The 17,839-nt window shown below is 40.7% G+C and overlaps 4 protein-coding genes across 5 annotated transcripts in view; 2 read left to right on the top strand and 2 right to left on the bottom strand.

Moving 5' to 3' along the window:
- The window catches only part of iffo2b (intermediate filament family orphan 2b), a 36,082-nt gene extending 29,312 nt beyond the window's left edge, over nucleotides 1-6,770 (bottom strand). For both annotated transcript variants that reach the window (XM_083892868.1, XM_083892869.1), the window contains exon 1: nucleotides 5,749-6,770. In XM_083892868.1, the coding sequence (XP_083748994.1) occupies nucleotides 5,749-6,224 (476 nt within the window). In that variant the 5' untranslated portion in view covers nucleotides 6,225-6,770. The remainder of the gene's footprint in view (nucleotides 1-5,748) is intronic.
- A 1,243-nt stretch (nucleotides 6,771-8,013) lies between these two features.
- On the top strand, nucleotides 8,014-10,957 carry mrto4 (MRT4 homolog, ribosome maturation factor). The gene is made up of 8 exons (XM_083892922.1): nucleotides 8,014-8,071; nucleotides 9,077-9,135; nucleotides 9,242-9,345; nucleotides 10,050-10,131; nucleotides 10,228-10,295; nucleotides 10,375-10,526; nucleotides 10,626-10,702; nucleotides 10,805-10,957. Exons 1-8 carry the CDS (start codon nucleotides 8,044-8,046, stop codon nucleotides 10,952-10,954), a joined length of 720 nt encoding a protein of 239 aa, XP_083749048.1. The 5' UTR covers nucleotides 8,014-8,043; the 3' UTR covers nucleotides 10,955-10,957.
- A 544-nt stretch (nucleotides 10,958-11,501) lies between these two features.
- Nucleotides 11,502-14,348, bottom strand: akr7a3 (aldo-keto reductase family 7, member A3 (aflatoxin aldehyde reductase); the record flags this gene model as incomplete). The annotated part of the gene is made up of 7 exons (XM_083892921.1): nucleotides 14,027-14,348; nucleotides 12,676-12,863; nucleotides 12,471-12,575; nucleotides 12,233-12,329; nucleotides 12,011-12,110; nucleotides 11,805-11,934; nucleotides 11,502-11,663 (listed from the first exon to the last, which is right to left on the bottom strand). The coding sequence occupies exons 1-7, from the start codon at nucleotides 14,337-14,339 to the stop codon at nucleotides 11,502-11,504; spliced, it is 1,095 nt and encodes a 364-aa protein (XP_083749047.1). The 5' UTR covers nucleotides 14,340-14,348.
- Nucleotides 14,349-16,863: 2,515 nt separating this feature from the next.
- The window catches only part of megf6b (multiple EGF-like-domains 6b), a gene marked incomplete at its 5' end in the record, with an annotated part of 71,271 nt that continues 70,295 nt past the window's right edge, over nucleotides 16,864-17,839 (top strand). Inside the window, one exon of the mRNA XM_083892599.1 lies at nucleotides 16,864-16,961. Coding sequence (XP_083748725.1) covers nucleotides 16,864-16,961 — 98 coding nt within the window. The remainder of the gene's footprint in view (nucleotides 16,962-17,839) is intronic.

Genomic DNA, 17,839 nt, shown 5'->3' with positions numbered 1-17,839 from the left:
AGAGGTCCATGTCTCAAATTTGTTTCTCCCACGATACCGACATGGCCCACGCCATAAAAGTTCAAATTCAAAGTGTCGATTCCAACTAGAACTGAAACTGTTAATCGATTACTAAACTAATCGTCAACTATTTTGATAATCAACTCATCGGTTTGAAGCTTTTTTCATGATTTCTGATTGTTTCAGCTTCTTAAATGCGAATATTTTCTTCGTTTCTTTGCTCCACCTAACAAAGAAATCATTAAAAGTGAATCATTTTGGTTTGTGGACAAAAACAAAGGCATTCGAGAGCATCGTCACGTCCAAATCGACAGATGAATCGATTATGAAAATAAAACTTTTTATTTAGATATTTCGATTAGATTATATATAGATTTGGTGATTGTGGCTCTATATGGGTTAGGGTTAGCTGGGTTTTTCCTATATGAGGTGTTAATACGTGCTTAATGTTTACTAATAAAGGGCTAGTATGCGACTTAAGCCCAATTTATACTCCTGCGTAAAGTGCTCTGCGTAGGCTACCCAGAGTCCTCTGCGTCGACGCAGAACCTTTCGAAGAGCCTCTGCGTCGTCTCCGGGTGCACGGAATATTTTTAAGTGTCCGTCACTCCGTCAAGGGACAACGGAGACGGCAAGAGCTGCGATTGGTCCTCAGGACAGGCCGAGCGAAGCTGCTCTGTGCCGGCTCACAGTGAGCAGCGAGTGTCCACAGAGGGCGGAGCTGAACACCGCCGACTTCGGCGCTGCCGAACTATAAATAGATCATATCTTAACACACACAGCACATGTTTAGACTCTAAATGGCCAATTTCTCGCCTCAAATTATCTTAAAACTGCGTTCCGGGACACAGAAAAGTGACAAACGGCCACTGTTTCAACAACAACAGTCTTTCTCCCTCAGACGCCATTGCTCACTGTAGCCAAAAGCACAACAACCTTGCGCAGCGACCCCTACTGATCGGGCGGGAAATTGCAGCGCCTATCCGTCACCACGACGCAGAAGTATAAAGGCTCGAGTGGTCTACGTGGTGACGCAGACGGATAACGCATTACGCAGTCGGAGTAGTATAATGTGGTCTTTATAGTGTTATCATATTAATGAACCTATATTGAACAGTGTTAATAATCTTGTAACTATAAGAACTCTAATGATCCAACAAAGACCATCACATCATTTTTGCTTCAGTCAGTTAGAGAATATAGTGTCTTGGTCGGAGAGAGGTGCAACATAAACATCAAAACAACCTCAAAGTTCATGGCGTGAATGTGAGTGGAGTGGCCAAATCAGAAATGGACCAACCGGGCATCTGTCTCCTCATGTGTGTCTGCACTTGTAAAGCTTTTCATAAATCACTAGGGTGGTGTGGGAGCACAGGGGGTGTAGGGGGTGTGGGGGGGGGGGGGGGCTCCAGGGGGATTGAGAAGGCCTTACAAAGCAGTCTGTATGACAGAGAGAGAGAAGTGGAAGGGAGGAGGGGGCTGAAGACAAAGAGCACAGAACAGAGGAGGCATGGCAGGACCCGGGGCTCGGGGATTGAAGGCTGAAACGTGACTGTAGTAACGAGGATATTGACTCGGAGGAAACGGGGAGAGAAAAACAACCGTGTGGCAGTGAAGTGAGAGTATAGTGACGTTGAGCTCAGCTCAGAGAAGGGAAGCAAACGTCACGGCGTAAAGAGATTGATGACCGTGATTATGGGCCAATGTAATGGAACACTTTGTACTGAAATCTTGACTATATTATCTACTGTGGGTAATGAATACATCTCATTTGGAGGGTTTATATATGTGTAAACGATGATTGGGCAAAGTGAAGTAATTAGTTTTTGTTCTGATAAACAAAACCTGAATTAAATCTCAACAGCTATGCCTGTTTCAGTTATACGGCAGAGGATAAGGGCCACACAGGAAAACAATTCGGAGTTCGGATTTTAAAGTCAGAATTCTGAGTTTAATGTCAGCATTCTTAGAATAAAATCAGAATTCCAAGTTTTAAAGTCAGAAATTAGGAGTTTCAAAATCATAAATTCAGACTTTTAAAGTCAGAATTTCTGAGTTTTAAAATCATAAATTCAGAGTTTGAAGTCAGAATTTCTGAGTTTTAAAATCATAATTCTGAGAATAGTCATAATTCTGAGTTTTAAGATCATAATTCTGAGAATAAAGTCATAATTCTGAGTTTAAAGTCATAATTCTGAGTTTTAAGATCATAATTCTGAGAATAAAGTCATAATTCTGAGTTTAAAGTCATAATTCTGAGTTTTAAGATCATAACTCTGAGAATAAAGTCAGAATTCAGAGTTTTAAAGTCAGAAATTCTGAATTTAAAGTCAGAAGTCTTAACATAAAGTCAGAATTTAAAATCAAATATTTTTTTCCTTTGTGGCCCTAATCCTCTTCCGTATACTGTAGATAACAAATAAAACTCATTTGGAGGGTTTATATATGTGTAAACAATGATTGTGCAAAATGAAGTCAGTCTTTGGGTTCTGATAAACAAAACCTTAATTAAATTCAAACAGCGATGCCTGTTTCAATTACTTATTGAAACAGGCATCGCTGGGGTCAAGGGATCTGATGTTTTTTTTTTTTTACTTTAGCTGCAGATTTTTTTTTTTTTTCAAACTTTGGCAGTCTTCCCAGGAATTGCTTGCTGTTCATCTTCTCAAGCAGAAATGCACAAAAAAGGATAACACTGGTGGTTACAGGGAATGACTGGACAGGATATCCAGTTTCCCAGAGGGGTGGGAGAGCACGCACATTCTGTGCCACTGAGTCAGTGAACTCGCAGAGGAATCGGCATTCGTCATCGCCGACCTCGCCGACCAGACAGAGGCCTGTTAAAATGTTTGGATCATGACGGCGCACAGAAGCAAGAGGTCGCTTGGCACGGCTCCCGATAAAGGAGCCGGGGCCAAAGCCGAGCCAGCAGTGATGTGGGTCAGTCTGGGACGCTACAGTGAGTCCTCAAGGAAGTGCAACTTATATGACTGAGACGGGAGGAACAATGAACACATCCAGAGGAATTTCCTCAAAAGTGTGTGAAAAAAAAACAGTATCGGAGCAGTTCACGGTGAACTGCCTGTTGTTTAAACGCCGAGCTGCCACTCACCTCCGACACATCCTTCATGTGAAACACTACACTCGGTGTAAGTGGTTCAATGTGATGACTGTCATTTCTCTGCTGCTCTACAGACGGACGAGCTACTGCACAGATCGACCAATCACAACCACAGAGGGTGACCACATTCAAAATAGAAGTCGTGAAGTTAAAGGCTAGATTAAAAATAGACTCATGGTCCCATCTGTCACTGCAAAAAAAAACCAGCCCCGTCATGGTTACCCAGAGCCAACGGTGACAGCTCACAGACACTGTGTGTATATATACTGTATATATTGATGACACTGAAGGTGCTAGAACAAGGAGGGCATTCTTCTTTTAAAAATTCCTAAACAAAGACTTAATAATAAACTGAGAATAGTTTGTGATTAACTTTCCGTCTCTTCTGTTGTTGACTAATTCTCTTTCTGATCTCCAAAGCCAAAAAACATTGGCTGTGTGTCCACACCTAACATACCACACTGAGTCAGTCAACTGATAAACTATGACAGCAGCTTGCATCATATTAGAGGCTCGGCGAGGAATTCTCTTGAATCTTCCCACGTGGAGTGTGATAAGTCTGTGACAGAGGCCGTACAACAGGGAAGGTGAAGGAGGGAAATTGTCTGCGGCCCTGAGAACGGCTGATGATGTTTGTCCTCAGGGTTAGGGTTTGATTCAAAGGTTAGGTGACCTCCATGTTTCGCTTTAGTGGAAAGACACAGACCGCGTTGGCGACTGTAGCTCAGTGTCAGAGTGAGTCGGCTTTCAACTTGAAGGTTGTGGGTTAGATTACCGGCTCTGGTAGTCAACAAGCCGGTGTGTCCTTGGGTATAACAGACCGCCACATTGCTCCTGACAGCTGTTCAGTGTATGAACGGGTATTTAAATGATGTGCGATAGGAAAACGTGCTTCACATACTGTAGATGCACTGTGTGACCATGAAGCATTAACACTTATTACTTACTTATTAACAAGTATTTAACGTTGTCCACCTATGATTCAGTCAGGGCAGATGTTACAGAAGTACCAGGTCTGAATGAGTTCAGAAAAACCTTGTACTATTTTCACTGGGGCTGCAACAAATAATTGATTTAATCGATTGGTAAACAATTACTAAATGAATCGCGACTACTTTCGCAATTAAATTATGATCCGTTTTGAGTGCCGTCTTTTACAAAAACATGTTTTAAGTGAATATATTCAGATTTCTTTGACCCTCTATAACACAGAAACCAGAGAAACCGAATAACTGAAACGTCACCATTTCTACTTTATGGATTAATTAATGCAAACCTCGCCCTAATAAGTAGTTCTGTTCTCATAGGTGGTGTGAGAGGCCACACTCATTGTGTAGTGGCTATAGTGTAGGTCACCGCTTCGGATCCCAGTATAAGCGAAGTTCTTTCTGTGTGGAGTTTGCAAAATTGGGGATAAATTGATAATAGGTGTGAATGTGACCGTGATTGGTTGTTTGCTACTATATGTTGGCCGTGCGATGGATGATGGCATTGGCTCCAGCCCAATTTCTCATGGGCATGTCTCGTCTTGTCCACTTCCACCCTCTCTAAATAAAATCAAAGCCGAATCCGCAATATTATGAACGTTGTCTATATGTTAAGTATCTGTGGATTTTTGTTTCTTACAGAACATTTATTAGCTATGTTAAGTTTTTTTCTATATAATGAGCACATATGGAGAGGAATAAGCATGACAGCATCCATAATGTTGGGGTTTCGGCCTTGATATTTAGGGAGGTGGACGTGGACATGACGAGACATGTCCATGAGAAATTTAGTGGCGATCGATTGGATGTTTTCTGGCGTTTTAGAACGTCCCAGATCATGCTGTGTTCACACCGACCGCAATTTGATGGGATTTGTCTGGATCATTTTGTACATTTTGTGACGCTGTGGACGTGAACAACAGGAAGTAACAGGCAATTATTTTCACCATCAACCAAAGCATTATTATTATGTCTGTAGAGAAGAAACCGTCAACTTGCGTGGTTTCACAACACCATACGGAGCGGGACACAACGTGATGAGTTTCACCGTCAACTTTGGGAGCTCTGGATGGAGCTCATCATGCGAAAGTATCACTAGAAGTCGCGTCTGGGCGTTGACTTTATATGTAAAGTTGTCACGCCCGGTGTGAACTACAGCTGGAACTAACGGTGTTCCCCAATGTCTTGTTTTGTCCACAAACCAAAATTATTCCATTTTAAAACTTTTAATGATTTCTATGTTTTGTGGAGCAAAGAAACAAAGAAAATATTCACATTTAAGAAGCTAAAACAATCAGAAATCTTGTTTTAATCACGAAAAAAAGCTTCAAACCGATGAATCGATTGAAAAATAGATATGAAAATAGTTGACGATTAATTTAGTAATCGATTAATAATCGATTCATCGATTAATAGTTTCAGCTCTAGTGTGAACACAGCCATAAGGTGGTAGAAAGTGAGTGAATGAGGTGGTGTGAGAGCAGTGGGGCCCATAGCCCATTCCACTAGTTCCTCTTTCACGCCCCTGTATTGGCCCAAAACCGAGCCACATTGTTCACCAGCTCTAAATAAGTACATTATAACAATAATGGAGGTACTATCAAAACACACACTTGAGTAGTTTCAGGGTATTTTACTCACTTTTTCCTGTACTCGTCTCTCTCCCGCTTCACTTTGGCCAGCACGTTGTACAGAGCCCTCAGTTCGGGTGTGATCGTGTCTATTTGGACCCCGACTCCGTCCGGGTGCGTCCACGTCACCCCGGGCCCGTGCAGCGTCTCAAAGCGCTCGCCTTGCCTCCGGACGTGCGTGAAACTCCAGATGGTTCCCGGCATGCGGGACTCGGGACCGTCCGTCTGCACCGCGACCTCGCGGGCGTAGAGGTGCCGGTAGTGGGTCCTCTGCAGCGCCTGCTGCAGCTGGCTCTCCAGGATCTTGTTCCTCCTTTCCAGCTCGTGCACTTTGGCGAGGAAGCAGCGGAAGCGCAGGTTGAGCGTCTTGAGCACATGGATGTTGGAGCCCAGGTCGTTCCTCAGGGCGCTGGTCACCGCGCCAGACCCGGCGGGGACGTTGCAGACGGGACCGGGCGGAGAGTCGGAGAAGAACAGCGAGCTCATGTTGGCGGCGGACGACAACAACAACACCCTGTAATCCAACTGTGGCTCTCTTTAGTTTGACCAACAACAACAACAAAAAAAACCCTGTTGTGTTATTTAGTGTGACTATTATTATTATTGTGGTCTCTGCATGTTGTCACTCCTCCGGTCTCATAATGCAGATGCTGAGAGCGTCAGGGCGGCTGGAGAAGAAGAAGAAGATGGGGGTGGCCATCGCTGTCCCTGCTGCTGCTGCTGGATGCTGATTATCCCGAGATACACAGGTTATAAACACAATATAAAAGCAGATTTTTAAAAAAAGAAAGAAAAAAAGTCCTTAAGGAGGCACTGAGGGCATCATCATCACCATCATCTCCTGGAGCAGCTTTGACGCAGACCGCAGCGAGCACCAGCTGCATCACCACCACCACCACCTCCACTTCCTCTCACCTTCATCTCGCCGTGCCTTGTCAAGAGAGGAGCAGCAGCTGGTGACGATGACGATGATGCGTGTTCATATAAGCCGCAGGGTCGTCGTCTTCTTCTTCTTTCCCCCCCACACTCTTCTTCACTCTTGTTCAGCCTCCATGTGCTGGAGGGCAGGGAGCAGGAGCGCAGAGCCCGGCCTCTCTGCTGCTGCTGTGTGCGCGGATCATGTTGCAAAAGTGCTAAACTAGGCGCACACACACACACAAACACACACACAGGTCAGCTCCTCCCTCCCCTCCCTCTTTCTCTCACCCTCATGGCAAAGAGAGGCATCACATCCTGGATAAACAGAGCACCAGGCCTAATTAATAGAATGACGCAGACTCCAACAACAACAACAACAACACCTGCTATTAATATTGTCATACACATCATATCATCTGTCACTGCAACAATAGCAGCTAAATATAGAGTGCCATATTTGTTTTGTCCTAATACATAATTATCCAATCTGTTATGACATATTAATGTTCATTAATATCTATTCATTTACTTGAACCAACCTTTTTTATTATTATTTTGCTGAGAATTACATTTTTTACAATATTCTTCTTTACTGTGCATCAAAATTGCTGCATAAAAAAAGTCTGATTGATTGAAATGTTTGTATATAAATACAAATAATAACCCTTTAGATGCCAATCCCTGGCCTAAAGTGGCACTTGCATGACATTTTTCACAAGTAGCTATTTAATCCTAAGGAACCCACTTCCACTGAGCTCCACGCGACTGTCGCTATGTTGTTGCTGTGGCTCAGGAGACCTCTAGTGGATTCATCTGTTCAGATCACTTCAGACAGATGACAGCAACCTTCTCATGTTACACACAAAACAAGTTAGTGGGGTTTAGAAGTGCACATAAATGCCGTTTAAATGAAAGTGCTGTCCCACAAAATAGAGGAAGTCCAACATCATAATATAATGTGACGTTATCGTGCAGCTGAACTGTGGATCATGCCCTGTGAATTCGTATTATTAACCTGCATTATGTTCATCTTATTTACAGAAGAGGTGAAATGACCTCTGACAATATAAGTATCGGCACATCGGATATCGGCAATAAGTCCAATATCATTCATCCCTGATATATACTTTTTCTAATTTTCCTCTTTCTGAGGCTACGCCCAAATTAATAATTATATCAAAATTACATCAACATCAGACTAGCGTTTTGTCACAGTACCAGTCCTTAAAAACCTCATTATTATTATTATTGTTGTTGTTGTTTATAAGTCTTTTTTTTATTTTATTTTCGATCAGGCACGCTGTGGTCACCTTTAATGAACAGAAAACATTTGGGGTCCTTTCACTTCACGTGTGCGCCTGCTGCTCTGCCATCGTGAGAGGACACCATGCCGAAATCTAAGAGAGACAAGAAAAGTAAGAAAAATATCCACTTAAGTTACGTAAATTCACGTGTTATTTGTTCGCGTATGTAACCGCGGCAACTGGGAATTAGCGTTAGCAAGGAAACAAGCTAATTTTCTCCGTATGAGAGAGTAGAAGTGAATATGTGCGCACCACGGGCTACATCGACGTCTCATCTGAAAGCGTGATGCTAAATATCTTTGTTTCTCGTCTTAATGTGGCTTAACTTTGATAAATAGTGTCTTTATTTGAGTCTTGACGTGTGTTAATATGTTCACAGTTGAGTAAAAATAGTGTAATATAGACCTGTAGTTCTCAAACTTTTTATACCAACTACCACCTGCGAATACATTGATCTTCAGACACTGGTATAGTTCAATTAGATAAATATGGAGCGAGAGATAAGGTGACTCCATTATCATTTACTGTAGTATTATTGTTTGTTATTTGTTTCATTTTCTACACACACAATTCCCCACTTCCCATTAACCACTCTGATCACATAGTTACCCTGGTATATACAGTAGAACAGTATTAGTACCATCAGAGGAAGCTCGTGTACCACAGATTGAGAACCATAGATCCATTTTATTTCCATTTGGGTCCAATAATATCATATTGGGCTGGATAATATAGCCAAAAGGTTGTCGCGATACATGTCAGACAAGCAAAGACTGATTTTTGTTCTTAATTTAAAGTTAAATTAAGTGTTTTTTATTGGTCGAATAGCAACAAATATTGTTAACCACAGAATTATTTCACAAATCTAAGGTTAAACATTCAGTGTTTCCGTGTTTGCACATCATAGTGTGTTTTATCCATGTACACAGAACCTTTGTTATATTCCAACTGAAGAAATATATGTTTGTATCAATTATGCTGGATGTTATTTTTGAATTAATGCATCTAATCTGAATTGTACCTTTCCACTGAAGTTGTGGCTCAGAGGTTAAAAGTAATCTTGAGTCTGAAATTGGTTAAATTCATTGACATCTTTTCATGTCATCCTTCCCTCAGTTTCGTTAACAAAGACTGCCAAGAAAGGGCTGGAGTCAAAACAGAAACTAATTGAGGAGGTGAGTGATTTCTACCCTGATCTTGTATCAATTTTTTGTTAAAAAAGTGACGTGTAACAAGCTGTAAACACATTTTTACATGGAATGCTCGTGTTTATCTCTGCAGTTGAGAAAATGTGCGGACACCTACAGATACCTGTTCATATTCTCTGTGGCGAATATGAGGAATAACAAGCTGAAAGACGTCAGGACTGCGTGGAAACACAGCAGGTAATGGCATCTTAACCAGGCTGTTGGTTATTTGTTACTTCATTTAATTACAAGAGGCTCTACACTGATGTTACACCTGGAAGTCTGTAGTTGTTGTGGTCTGAAAACTGTTGTGATGTCTTTAGCGCTGTAACTAATGATTATTTTGATAACTATTTTCCTGATTAATTCAGTAATCGTTTGGTCCAAAAAATGTTGATCAATGTTTTTCAAACCTGGAAATCATGGTCTCAAATGTCTTGTTCTGTCCACAAACCAAAATGATTTCTTTGTATATGGAGCAAAGAAAGCAGACAATATTCACATGTATTTTTTATTTTACTTATCCTTTATTTAGCCACAAAGATACATTGAGATACAAGATATTTTCTTCTAGGGAGTCCTAGTCAAGATTCTGACTTAAGAAGCAGAAAACTTGTTTTAATCGATTATCAAAATATTTGACGATTGATTTAGTACTCGATTAATAACCGCTCAATCTAGTAATAGCCCTAAATGTCTTGTGTTTCCTTGGAAGAACCTCTTTCAAAATTTTAAAAAGCAATCTTGGTGATAATGACCTTAATCTCAAGTTGGATTGATTGATTGAATGTAAATGCTATTGAACCCTTAATTAAAGTTAAATCCAAAATCAAACACTGGATTACTCCTGGCTTAAACAGTTGTCGCATGAAATCATTTGACTGGACTCCTCTGTGTCGCAGATTCTTCTTCGGCAAAAATAAAGTCATGATGATTGCCTTGGGTAAAGGACAAACAGACGAATACAAAGATAACTTGCACAAGGTAGGTAATATTTTCAAAAGTATTGTCAAGTAAGGAAGATGCCTCAACAACCATTATTGCCAATTACATATGCTTGACTGTTTATTGCTAATGCAGGTCACCAAGTATCTACGAGGAGAAGTCGGCGTGCTGTTCACCAACAAAACAAAGGATGAAGTACAAGAGTGAGTATCGTCTTCAGTACACAGTTGCAGTAATGATAAATCAAATGCTACAACATTTAATAATATCCCCGTTTGATAGGTATTTCAACAGCTTCAAAGAAATGGACTATGCACGGGCAGGCAACAAGGCACAGATGGACGTAAAGCTGGATGAGGGACCTCTGGAACAGTTTCCTCACTCCATGGAGCCGCAGTTGAGGCAACTGGGACTCCCCACGGCGCTCAAGAAAGGCAAGATCAAATGTGTTTGAAGGCAGATAAGAAATCATGCCAGTTACACTCAATGTGATATTCTTTTAAATTTGTTTTTCTACTATCGCTTTATTTTAGGAGTGGTCACATTGCTGAAAGAGCACAATGTCTGTAAGGAGGGAGATGTGCTCACTCCAGAACAGGCTCGCATTCTGGTGAGTTTCACTTTAGACGATGATGATGATATCGTCCAGAGTTCCTTCCGTGTTGCAATTTGACTGACGATTCAAACTCCGTCCCGTTCTGTTTCCCCGCAGAAACTTTTCGGTTTCGAGATGGCAGAGTTCAGAGTACAGATCAAGTGTATGTGGAACTCGGAATCGACCGAGTTTGAGAAGTTTGCTGCCGAAGAAGAGGCAATGCAGCAGAACGAGAATGACGACGAGGATGGTGACAATTCAGAATAAAACAACTGCATCAGCAGGGGGGGGGCTGGGCTGTACATCTGATTTTAAGTCAATTTTTGCCAACCATAACAGCAGAGGGACATTAATGATGAAACCACTCATCCTGACTTCTTCTGTGATGCCCATGGACTCTGTGAACTTTCTTCTGTCAATCTTTAAGCCCTAACAAGAATGTTTTCCCTTCAGCTTGAGTTTAATCTTTGGACTTAATTGTCTAATACCTGGAGTCAAGACAACGATCCTGTACATGTAATGATTTCTTTTCAGTCCAAACATTACCTAGTCTACTTTATGTGCAAGAAAAAACATTGTGTATGTAAGATTTTCTTTTTCTTTTTAATGCAACAGTTGAAGGCAGACTCAAGAAAGATGATTTTTACCTGAGAAAATCAATTTTTTTGTCATTTTTACATTAATATTAAGGGTGTATTCTTACTTGAATGAATACAAAATGGTTTCCGGTTCATCCATTCGGAGAAAAATGAGCTTGGTACAATTAAGCAATTAATTGTATTAATAGGGCTCTAGTACACATTTTTTTGCATCCTCATCGGAAGTAGTTGGGACACTCGTGGGCGACGAGGTTCCAGGCTTCGTTAAAGGCAGCGACCACTCTCTCGTCCAGAGGACCTTCCTCTGCAGCAGCCAGGTTCTGCTGAAGTTGCTCCATGCTTGACATGCCAATGATGACTCCATCTCCGAGGTCTCCCTGTAACCGCAGACGATGGAACACACACCAGTTTCGATTAAGTTGAAATCAATCCCAAGTGCTACACATGATGACTACTGTCTATTAATGGGAGTTTAAGACAAAATGATAATTGAGTTACTGCAGCTTTTCATACGTTACCTTAAGATGGGAGTGGTGATACATCCAGCGCATGGCAGCAGAAGTCATGGTGGGTTTTTCTGAGCCGTAAGCGGTCTCCAAGGACTTGAGAACCAAATCTATGGCGTGGAAATGACTCATCTTCCAGTATCTGACACAGTAGAGGACAGTCGGTTACTTGCAGGGCTAAGTGATATCGCCAGACACATCGAGTGTAGGTTATTTACCTGTCCTGATATGCTGCAGCCCAGGAGTTACCAAAGAATCGACCTGCAGGCTGGGATCCATCTTTGTCTTGGTAGTGATACTTCCCTGTTAGAAGACCACCTAGCAGAGGAGGAGGAGGAGTAATGTCAGGCTTCAGGTACAAGTCTTATTTACTCCATGCTTTCGCTAACTTATGGATTTTCATGCTACATTAAAACCACAGAGAGCAGACGAAACAGCACCTGCCAGAGGATTGTATGCATAGAATCTCATTCCATAGTTTCTGAGACACGGGAGCAACTCCGTCTCGACCCGTCTCGTCGTGGCGTTGTACATCCCCTGTAGTTAGGAAGCCAATAAAACAGCCATTTCTTTGATTTCTCTGCACATTAAAGGTCGCTGAATCAAGTGTTAAACGGGTGCTGCATGACAACGTACACAGAAAGTGACGACTGATGGGACGCTAAGGTGCAACTTTACCTGATAAACGGTCGGCATGATCCAGTTGTTGTGTCTGCAGATGCATGCAATTTCAGCCACTTCCCAGGATGCATAGTTTGACAGGCCAAACTCCTTGAATTTTCCCTAAGGGTCAATAAAACATCATATTTTATAATGTATACACTGCTGACAGAGTTGTATTTAGTGATGTATTATGTTACAGGAGTGACATGTTCGGTCTTACCTCTTTGTGGAGATCATTACAGGCCCTGAGGGTCTCCTGGATGGGGTTTTGGTGGTCGGGAGCGTGGAGGTAGAAAAGGTCCACGCTGTCGGTCTGCAGCCTCTGAAGGGAGGTTTCCAGCTGAGAGCGCACACTATCTGGCTTCAGCGTCTTCCCGTCCCAGGGGTTTGCTTTGGTAGCTATGCTCACTATGACATGAGGATAAAACAATTATTAAATAAAGAGGTATGTTACAGCAAAACACTGTAATTCAGTAATGCAGAAAACATTCATATATATTTACTATTGTACAATGGTAAACTTTAATGTTTAATTTTTGACCCAGTCTCTTAGGAACAACCCCCTTTGTGGCACAATAAAAAAAATAAATCGCAAGGACTGTATGTTGGCGAGTTATAGACAGGATTTTCAAGTCACTCACGTGAAATATTAAGGTTTTTCCTCCATTCATGATTATCAAGATAATAGAAACTCACCACAATTCACTTATTTTAAGTGATTTTTTAAAATCACAATTACTGATGTCCTACATTATCACATCACTAATGGAGCAATACGAAAATTTCCTGTAATAACTAAAGTACAGTGCAATAAGTGTAAAAATATATTTTGCTGTTGTTTTTATTATTTTTTTTAAAGACATAAATGGGCATAAACATAAACCTACCTTCATATTTTCTGTACGCTTTCAGAAAATATGGACAAATGAGTATTGGATAACAGATTAACAATAATGCAATTATTTTTAATTGTTCCATCTCTTGTCTTTAGTTTATTATATTTTAGACTTTTGTATAAAATAAATGGAAAAATATATACGACACTGTCAAACACCAAGGGCGGGGGTAATAATTCAAATTACATATTTTCATGTACTTTTCTTAAATATTGTGTTTGTGCACTGAACAAATAGAATTAAACGTATATAACACGTATAATCTATAATAAAATAATATTCAAGATTCAAGATGCTTTATTTATCCCGAGGGAAATTATTGTGCAACAATTGGGAGGTAAAAGTGTAGATGTACAAGAGTTAAAAGATACATAAAACAAAATAAAATAAAATAAAATAAAAATAAAAATAAAAATAAAAATAAAACAAAAATAAAAGTAAAATAAACAAATATGTTTAAAAATAACATATTTTATGTCATTCATTGTGATAATTATCAATGTTTATTACTATTAGCAATGATGTACTAATAGAGCAGTCATAACACAGGTGTTTAGTTAGGGGGGTCACTTACCCATAACCCCCAGCGGCAGGATGTTAAATCAGAGACCCCTAATTGATTTCACCTGTTGGGGGGGTTCGTTTATTACAGTATTAATTAGCTTCTGCTGTTACCTGTCGTGGGCAGCTTCATGCCTCCCATCACCGCCTCTGCCTTGCCGTCCGCATACATGAAGGCCGTGTCCAGGTGTTTGTGTCCCCGGGACAGAAAAGCCTGCACCATCTCCAGACTCTGCTCCGCGTCAGCGCGACCACCGAACGCCATGGTTCCCAGCAGAGACACGGGCCGCTTCGCTGCTTGGGTCGACATGTTTCTCCGGCGACGACGAAGAAGCTCAAACGTCGGCAACTCGGTGAGAACTTTCCCGATAGCGAGACTCTGTCCGAGTGTGACCAGTTTATTGCTCGATATTATTACACACTGCATACTACGGCACCACACGTCGACAGGGGGGGGGGCAAAGGTCGCGGTTGCTAGGGAGCGTCGTAAAGTTACTTAACTGCTTTAAAACGTAACACGCGTTATAAAAAAAGAAAAATTAAAAGTCGTATTTGTTTGGCAGGAGTTGACGCAGGGGCTAAGTCCATTCGCCGTGTCAACTTCCTGTTGTTTGTCACGTGTTTAATATTTATTCAAGTCTCTACGTTGCGTCACGTACACTGAATTTGTCGTTTAATATGGAGTTTGTAATTCTCCATTTTAACCACAAGGTGTCAGGAAATCACCATCCATTTGTAAGACTCGTATTTTTTACTCCATCCTAAACTTTTTAAAATTATTATTCGACCCAAAAGTAACTGGTTAATTAACACTTGGGTTTTTTCACCTGAAAACACAGTGGCATCATGACAAAAACTGGCATTGAAAGGGTTAATATCTTTAAAAAAAATAAATTAGTATTTGATATCTGACCTAATTATTCATATCGAATACCAATTAATTTATGAATTTTAACCATTTGAATGCCAGATGTGGTCATGATGCCACCATGTTTAAAAAATAAATAATATATACACATATATATACACAGATATATGTGTATATATATAAAAATACATGCATTTGTGTTGAATTATTAAAGCCTGGGATATTTCAACACTTGTTACAATGCCACCTAGTGGAAATAGCATGGTTTTTTCCCCCTCCAAAAAGCCCATATTGGCACCCAGATAAAGTAAAATGCATGTATTATGCTTTAATGGAATGAGATCAAAAATTGCAATGGCATTTGTTTTTGTTTATTTTACATACAGTGTGTTTTAAGCCTTACTGCAGGCTCTGAGCTGGTAATCAAATAAAAATACACAATCTTGCCAAAAGGCATGCCATATGCTTGAACACAGCCAAAATTTTATAAAAAAATGTTTTTGAAAAATGAATGAAAAATGTGCTCCTAAGAATGTATCTGACGGATTAATTGAAAGTGAAGTTGATTTCAGTTGTAGCCCTAACATTTCACTAGAATGCTTATGAGTTTCACATTTTACATTCAAAATCACCTGAGTAGAAAAATAAATGCATGTGAGGTTGTCATTTTGCATCAATTGCACTGTACTGGTAGTAAGACATTCTCCATTTTAACCACAAGATGTCAGCAAATAGTTTGAGTTGCTGCAACCATTAATCTGATTGATTAATCATTATTAAATGGGGTAGTCAAATAATCTCTGGTTTGAGTGGGTTTTACATAACATAAACAACTTCTGATCACAGCTTCTTGAATGTGAATATTGAATGTATAGAATAAAAAAGTAAATACAATATCAGGTGTATAAAAAAAAAGTAAAATAAGTTAATATTGAAGTATTAAAAAAAAATGAAAAGTGCATGACCTTACTATGAAACTGTGTTTGAAATGTGGTCATATGTTTATAGTCAAATGTAGACATGGACGGTTCATATTAACATATATCACTAAACGTGACAAACGTGTTGCAGTAAAAAATGTGCAGATGCCTCGACTTTGGCGCGTGAGAGCCCATGGTGACCTAAGTAAAACAACATGGACAGCAGTGACCTGGGACTCTTTGGGGTCATGAACACATGCGTTGCAATGAAAGCTTTGTTTGGAGAGCGGTCGGGTCCTGGCGGCTGACCCTTTGACCCGCACACCATCAGCTGTTTGGCCCGAAGAGTGAGCACATGGCTGCTACACACACACGTTTGGACATCGCTTCTGTGTCCATGTCTGTGCGTAAAGGCGTATGTGGGTCAAAGCGGTGCGCACAGGACTGTCAGCGCGCACCGCTTTGATCCATCAAATACGCACCACATGGTTGGAGGATGATTATAAAATCATATGAAAAGATCGTTATTTAAGAAGCAGTAGCACGTGCCTGCATTGAAACACAGTATAAAAAAAAATCGGAGCTGCTTCTTAACTTTTGAACCCCAGGAAACACGTTTTGTTCTCGGTTTTGTCGGTGCAGTTTCCAGGCTGCGGGGCGTCCAGAGTTAGTGTCAGAGGCTACAGAACAGAAGCTATGAATAATAGATGGCGCTCTAGAGTTCACCACCCCGCGCGCCCTCTCCACCCCCCCACCGCCCCCCCCCTCCTCTCCACCACTCCAAACCCATTCAATCATCACCAAGTGAATGGAGGGAGGCAGGAGAAGCGCGCAGCGTCTCTCTCTCTGCGTCTGTGCCCGTAAACGTAACATCTGTAACAGGAAGCAAAGGTAAACTGTGTAGTTTTCGCTCAGTGTGTCTCAGTGGCTCAGCGCGAGGGCACACGGTGTGTGTGATGGCTGGCTCGTTTTTGGTCAGTGGTCATTTCCACGCGGAACGTCCTTTACGCGCCGTTTAAATCCATATACCGCACGCTTGGATGTTTTTTTTTTTTCCAGACACTAAGAAGATGTATTTATTTGTAAATGTCTTAAGTTATACTCATTGATGAGTTTTCCTTTCACCCGTGATTTATTTAGACCTGTAGTCTAATACCTACAACATGGAAGTGGACAGTGTTATTTTTTCTTTTTTCCTCTTATTTATCCAAGAGGCTCACGCAGTGCGTTATGGCACCACCAACAACCTCCAGCCCTACATGTGAGTACTGTTTTTGCAATGTTTATTAGTTATTGCACAGAATATTGTCTTTTTGCATAATTTGCTTTGAAGTGAGACCGTGAGAAAAGTGCAGGTTCACATGCGCCAACTTTTGTTAACACTCATGGTGTGGTGTATTTCATCCATGTTGTGTGTGTATACTTGTGTTATCACTGTCATATATGGACTCTATTCTTTTATCTTGAGCTCCTATTGTAAAAATGAAGAGAAAGTTAATTGTAAGATGTTTTTTTAAGCCCCTCAAAAATAATAAAAACACAGTTGGGATTATATGAGGAGAATTCCTCTCCTGTAAACAGCCACTAACTATCAGGTCTTTCATATGCAATTATGTGTACAGGTGGTGGTGCTTACTGTTGTTTTATGGGGATGAGCAGCTTGTTGATTCTTGCTGATCTCACATCTTGTGTCTTCCCACCTGTAACTGGAGAGTTGCCAAAGGAGAAAATAGTTCAGAAGTGCACTTATTTTTGTCTGGCTCGCTGAGTCATCATGGAGCCTGTGTAGTGCAGCTGAAGGGTCGCCTCATCCAGGCAGACTTTGTATTAAGTGGAAAACCTGAAACCTCAGGTTAAAAAGAAGTAATTTGTCTCCTTTTCTGCTGACGTTCAGTCTGACATGTACGTTCAAGTGAAAACATGCATCTTCTACCCTGTTACCATCAATGATACGGCTGAAACGGCTACAAAAGTTGCATTTCATATGCTTATCTTTCACATTTTCAACTTGTCTGGTTCTGATTTATCATTATTATTATTAGTAGTAGTAGTAGTATTGATTTCATATCCTCTCTACCCCCTGGAAAAAGCTTCCTTTTACACATAATGAATATTGAGTTTAAGTTTAACTAAAGGCAG

The sequence above is a fragment of the Microchirus variegatus genome (assembly GCF_963457635.1).
Source record: "Microchirus variegatus genome assembly, chromosome: 7".
In the NCBI taxonomy this organism is placed as follows: domain Eukaryota; kingdom Metazoa; phylum Chordata; class Actinopteri; order Pleuronectiformes; family Soleidae; genus Microchirus; species Microchirus variegatus.
This window is presented reverse-complemented; position numbering and strand designations above follow the sequence as displayed.

What these genes read in the sequence shown, in the direction of transcription:
- mrto4 (XM_083892922.1), top strand. Translation starts at nt 8,044, where the DNA reads ATGCCGAAATCTAAGAGAGACAAGAAAA. An exon ending in ATCTAAGAGAGACAAGAAAA is followed by an intron (nt 8,072 to 9,076) that starts GTAAGAAAAATA and finishes TCCTTCCCTCAG; the next exon opens with TTTCGTTAACAAAGACTGCC. An exon ending in ACTGCGTGGAAACACAGCAG is followed by an intron (nt 9,346 to 10,049) that starts GTAATGGCATCT and finishes TCTGTGTCGCAG; the next exon opens with ATTCTTCTTCGGCAAAAATA.